Genomic DNA, 6,000 nt, shown 5'->3' on the forward strand with positions numbered 1-6,000 from the left:
CGACACACATACACAAACAGCAATTAGACGGGTATAAACATAAAATCGGCGCAATTTACTCATTGAACCGATGCCGATATGTTAAAAAATGACGAACATCGGCCGATAACAATATTAATGCCGATATATCGTGCATCCCTACTCCATATATCGGATTTAAGACTATGAGCTGCGTCACAAGATGCACACAGTATAGTGTAAGACGTGTTGACTAAGATGTTTCATTCCAAATCTATCATTTTGCTACAAAGCCTGTGATTGCTTTTCTAGTAATCCTACATACATACAGTTCTCTCTGATTTTCTTCTTGGTCTTCCAGACCTTGTTTGCTGTGGCCCTTTTTCTGTTATTTTGAAAATGTAAAAGATGAAAATGCCACTGTACATTTGTTAAACTACTTAAAATTACTGAAGTTGGGTGAAATATTTCGGGAAAGTTATGGAAACATTTTGACAATGAATCCAGTGACCCCTGGCTGTAAATTAAGGTGGAGCTTAGATCACCATTACAAGAAGATAGAGTGTTGAATTTAACAAGAACTAAGAAATAGTTTGCATGAATGGGTATAAGTCTGCTATTTTCTGCCTTCCTCTCACAACCTTTTGCTGTCTCTCTCTCCCGCTTTCTTTCTGTCTCATGTCTCCTGACGTGGTCTCTTCCAGGAGGACCGCGCCATGTTGGAGAAACCCGATCTATCCTTGCATTCTCGTGTGGCCATCCAGCTCCGCCTGGCTGAGAAGCACATCCTGGAGAAGGTGTCGTCTAGTGGACAGGCCAAACGTCAGCACTTCCAGCAGAAACTGGAGGAGGGTGCCCTGCTGCCTCACTATGAGGAGAGCGACATCGCTCTGCTGGAGAATACGGAGGCAGACACAAAGCTTCCTATTATTCTGCGTAAGCTGGAAGAGGTGGAAGAAGGCCAGGAGATCCAAGCGGAGGAGCACAATCACCTTCTTAACGGAGAGAAGTTGGTGTACAGGATGGAGGCTGATGTAGAGCCAGTGCAGGAGGTTCAGTCAGCTTTGGACTCGACTGGAAGTTCAAAGAAGAACGGCCAAAGAGAAGTGGCCAAGCGAACTGAAGAGAATCTCAAAGAGAAGAGCGATTAAATATATTCAACTCCACAGCCCATGCTATTTATTTATTTTTGTGTCTCTAAAATGACTCAGAAACGTAGATGCTGAAACAAAACAAAAAAAAGACGATAGAAAGTGGGCTGAACTGTGGTCATCCAGCGTTTATTTTGTTTGTTTAATTACTGCAGTTAGTCTCCACATGTGTGCAGTATGTTTTGAATCGACAATCATATTGTATAGAGCTTTTTTGTTGCAGACCATCACTGGCCTGTTTCCTTCCTGCTTAATATAATTTCAAGCTGAAGAACAGATATATATATATATATATATATATATATATATATATATATATATATATACATACATATATATGTATATATACATACAAACATATAAACAAATAAAACCTGACTGCTCACACCAAAGCTGCTGGCCCTCTGCTGCCTCTTGTGATAGGCTTGTGTCACTGAGGTAAACCTGAACAAAGGATTTCAAATGCCAAGTCACTGAACAACACATATAAACTTACAGATGGAGGCAGCATTGGATCAACAACTCTTGTGTGCTGTAATATAAAATCACTGATTTTCTCTATAGACGTTTGTGTGAGGAAGTGGGTGATTTACAAAGCCAAACGATAAGACTGTTAAAGACGGTAAACTTTTCTGTTGTCCCCTGTAGCTTCCTTGTTTTCACTGAGCTTGTGCACACCTGCAGCTGGCTGTTTCTCGGCACACGAAGTTATTTGTTTTATGTCAAGAAAGATGTAGAACATTGAGCTAGTTAAGTGAGAGGTTGGAGTTTGACTGAAAACATATAGATGTGCACATGAAAAGTTTTGGAAGTGAATTCTACTGCTCAAAAAACCTGTCCTTCCCACCCCTGCGATGCTGCTCTATACACACATGCTCCCCCTGGCAGGTCTGATAGTGTTGCTTGACTGAAGTGGTTTTCAGATGGATACTAATAATGTACCATTTCTGTTCATGAAGACCAAACAGAGGCAGAACTATAACCTTAACAACAAAAATCCCTGCAGCTTTTTCACACCAGCCTGTTGAATTATTTAGGGAAATAGATTACAGCTGTTCACGTGTTGCTGCTCTTTACTGCTGGTTTGTTCTCAGAAATAATTGTTGGTTAAAGTACAAATAACACCACAGGTGATTTATTTTTAAACGTAGCCTACTCCACCTTTTTAGACATGGTGGTCTAGAATCAGACATGGAGTTGACCCGTTACATTTCACAAGCCTTCCTGCAAATAACAAAGTGGAGTTCATGGTTTTCTGGTCACGACCATAGCCAGTTGGCATGTGGAGGCCCACAGATGGATTATTAGCTAATGAAGTTGTAACTCATTTGCTTTTGCTACATTTGCTATTGTGATTTGGGTCACAATAGTTTGCCATCTTTGAAAACTGTGTCCCCATATGTAGAAAGTTTGGTTTTTGTGTTCACTTGTTGCTTGGTTGTTTTGAGAATCCACTGCTGCACCACATGAATGCTTTTTCCATCTCAAATCTGTATTTTTTTAATGCAATCGCCACATTCTTTAACCAACCTGTGCTGCTTTTCTACAGATCTCTGTACTACTGTGTGTGTGTGTGTGTGTGTGTGTGTGTGTGTGTGTGTGTGTGTGTGTGTGTGTGTGTGTGTGTGTGTGTGTGTGTGTGTGTGTGTGTGTGTGTGTGTGTGTGTGTGTGTGTGTGCGCGTGTGTGTGAGAGAGCTCCTAGCTTTAACAACAACATCCAGAGAACCCTCGCCATTTCACTGTATGCAGTAGTTGTTCTCTTTCTCCTGAAGCTGTTGATGTGTAAAAGTCTGAGATTAAACTTCATCTCAATTCTCCTGTGTGTGTCCTTGTTCTTCAATCTTCTCTCCTTCTCGGTGTGTTTGGTCAGGGGGAGGAAGGAAGGCTTATTCCGTGTATTTCCTGGCCACATATTATTACAAATTTATACAAGCAACATTATCTTGAATCATTTAATTTGGGGCTATTAAATTTTGAAATGGCTTGTTCATTATTTACGTGTGTCAAAGATAAAAATCCCTGGAATATATTATTATACGTGCAGTGAATAGCAAGGCATGTCCAGTATTGTTAGTAGTTGTCATGTCAGTGCAGAGAGCAGGTCTGGGACCAGTACTCTCAACTAATCCTGCTCTATGAATTATATAATACAATCCATGTGAATATAGAATGGTGTAGCAGCTTTGGCCAAGCCTGGCTCACTGTGGAACCACTCAACTGTCATGCAAGTGGGGGGTGAACAAGTGTTACAATTAAGAAAACCTTTGGTGGATTTTTAATAACGACTCGAGAGAGACACAGTCGACTGGACTTTGGCTAAGATATTCCATTCCAAATTGTTTCACAGCAGTGATTAAATTTTTTAAATTCTGACCTATTGCCTGATTTTTGTGCTGTCTATGGGAAGAACTGCGTTGTTTCCTGTGAGGGGGTGTGTCAGAGCTAACTTTATTGTGTGACGTCAACATCCGGAGCTCTATAGTCACTATAGGGGTCCCTCAGTCTGGTCTCACTTGCTCAGCTCACTGCGTGCACATATAACTTTCCTCCAGTTGTGACAAGATCAGAATGAAGATGAGGAGTTAATGGTCGCCCTCACTAGTTTCAGCTCTTCTTCAACATATCAGTTTTGTGCATGATTTTCTCATTTAGTGGAAAATGGACAACGAAGCAGAGGATGTGTGATTGACAGCTAGTATCGTCCAATGGGCGCCTGGTTGCAGGTGAAGTGAATTTCTGCTTTCAAATACTGACTCAAGGCTTCTCACAACTCCCAAGATCGTTCAACAAACAAACCTGAAACTGGACAAAAACCAAATGGAGCTCTGTTCATGTTGAGTTAACTGGCGTAACTGAAAAATGTCTCAGAATAACCACATGAATGAACTTGTGTGCAGAAACGTTCCCCCGCTCCCAGGAGCATGACTTACTGTGATTCAGGTTCTCGTGGCAGCTCATAATGGAAGCACCCATTTATTATTTAAGAGGGTGAATGAGAGAAGGATGGAGTCTGTGGCCTGGGATGGGAGGTCTTCATAATGGACCAAATGAAGGCTGGCAGGACAAAAGATCTATCCTACCACGAGTCTTTTCTTGTATTTGTTTCTTCTCCGCGACCTTTTCTGGACTCGACTTGCCGCAGCACGGCACGGTTATTTTGCGTTTCCACTAGCGATAGTACCTGGTTAGTACCTGCTCAGAGTGCCGTCATAGTAAGAGACGTCTGATACGAGTATCAAGCCGAACAATGCCAAACTGTTGATCAGTTAAAAATACTTAACAATCCTAAAAACGGGAGTTAATCTCCAACAATTACTATTAATAAGAAAATAAATTAACACATCAGTTCAGTGACTGTGTCAGGCGAAGTCTGTGCTAGGGGCATGGAGGAAGTACTGAATACATATGTTTAATTAACTTATTCTTATGATTCAGTTAGACTGAAAACAACTGCTTTACAAGTCTCTAGTCACTCATTTGTGTCTGTCACGCAGTAATGAAAACCAACCTAAACCGTGCCATGCTGGGACCATAGGTGGAAAAAGGACTTTAAACACTGATGTCGTCAGGACCAGTAGCCCTTATGGAGACCAAAACCTGGTCTGAATGACATAGAACCTCATTTCTGAGGCAGCACAGGGGCAGGTGGGGACAAGAAGCATTTATTCTGTCAAACTACTCAACAAGTGTTTGTTTTAGCAGTATAATTCTATAAATAGAATCAGCCTTCTGGCTTTGATGCATTTGTCCGTTTAGTGTAAATGATACACAGCTGGTAGTGTTGGTGGGGGCCCAGGCCCAGTGTAGCTGTAATCTCCATTGTCTACATAGAAAGGCAGCCACCATTTTGGTTCCTGAAGTGGGAGTGGAGTTTCTCGGTCCCATGGTCACACACACGCACACACACACAGAGAATGCCTTCGACTTTTTGTAACTTTCACACGCATGTGCGCACACGCACACACAGTCACTGGTGTTTATGTTGTACATGTGAGTGACACTTATTAATTCAAATTACTCATTATTACTTAATTGACTTGACTTGACTGTTATTTACCTTCATTGATTCAAGTTGCTGAATTAATGTTAATATCCTTTGATTGGCTGATAGGTCGATAATTCAAGACAGCTGTACGTATGGACTATCCTCATGTGGAGGATAAAGCAGACAATGGATGAATGGAAGAAGGAGAATTTAAAATTTTGCTCAGATTAAAATTACTTCATTACCCATAATGCTGAGAGGAAGTCTGAATGATTTGTAGAATTTAGCAAGCTGTAGCTGCAGTTGCTATACCAAAAATGTACTTTTGATTCTTAGTTTAGGTTTCTTCTATGATGTATGGTTGGACGAAACTTTAAACTTTTTTTTTTTTTTGATTTTAGATACTTTATTAATCCCCTTAGGGAAATTATTCTCTGCATTTTGAGCCATCCTGGAATTAGGAGCAGTGGGCTGCCACACTCAGGGCCGGCTCTTGGCATAGGCGATATAGGCGGTCGCCTAGAGCGCCATCTGCTGGAGGGGCGCCACAAGGCAAAAAAAAAAAAATTTAAAACAATGAAAATAAAAATGATTTTCTATTCCCAGTCGCCCTCATTTGTGTGTTCTCTCTTGAAAATAATAAATATTAACAAATGAATAAACAATAATGTTCCTAAAATATGGTGCTGCTGAATCACATGACGGGTGACCTCAGGGTCAGAGCAGGGATCAGAGGTACTTGAAAGTTGTTTGCTGTTGTTGTTCAAATTAAACATGTGTGATTGTTCATTTGGCTGGTGTAATTCGTGTGTGTGTGTGTGAGTGTTGGGGGGGGGGCACCGGAGAGCAATCTCGCCCTAGGGCACAAAATTAGGTAGAGCCGGCCCTGGCCACACTGGTAGCGC

The 6,000-nt window shown here is 41.3% G+C and overlaps 1 protein-coding gene across 1 annotated transcript in view; it reads left to right on the top strand.

The window, feature by feature from the left end:
* Window positions 1–1,383, top strand: part of setd3 (SET domain containing 3, actin histidine methyltransferase) — a 35,712-nt gene extending 34,329 nt beyond the window's left edge. The window contains exon 13 of the mRNA XM_044047714.1: window positions 663–1,383. Within this exon, the coding sequence (XP_043903649.1) occupies window positions 663–1,109 (447 nt within the window). The 3' untranslated portion in view covers window positions 1,110–1,383. The remainder of the gene's footprint in view (window positions 1–662) is intronic.
* Window positions 1,384–6,000: the final 4,617 nt, after the last annotated feature.

Source organism: Solea senegalensis, linkage group LG16 (genome assembly GCF_019176455.1).
Source record: "Solea senegalensis isolate Sse05_10M linkage group LG16, IFAPA_SoseM_1, whole genome shotgun sequence".
NCBI lineage: Eukaryota > Metazoa > Chordata > Actinopteri > Pleuronectiformes > Soleidae > Solea > Solea senegalensis.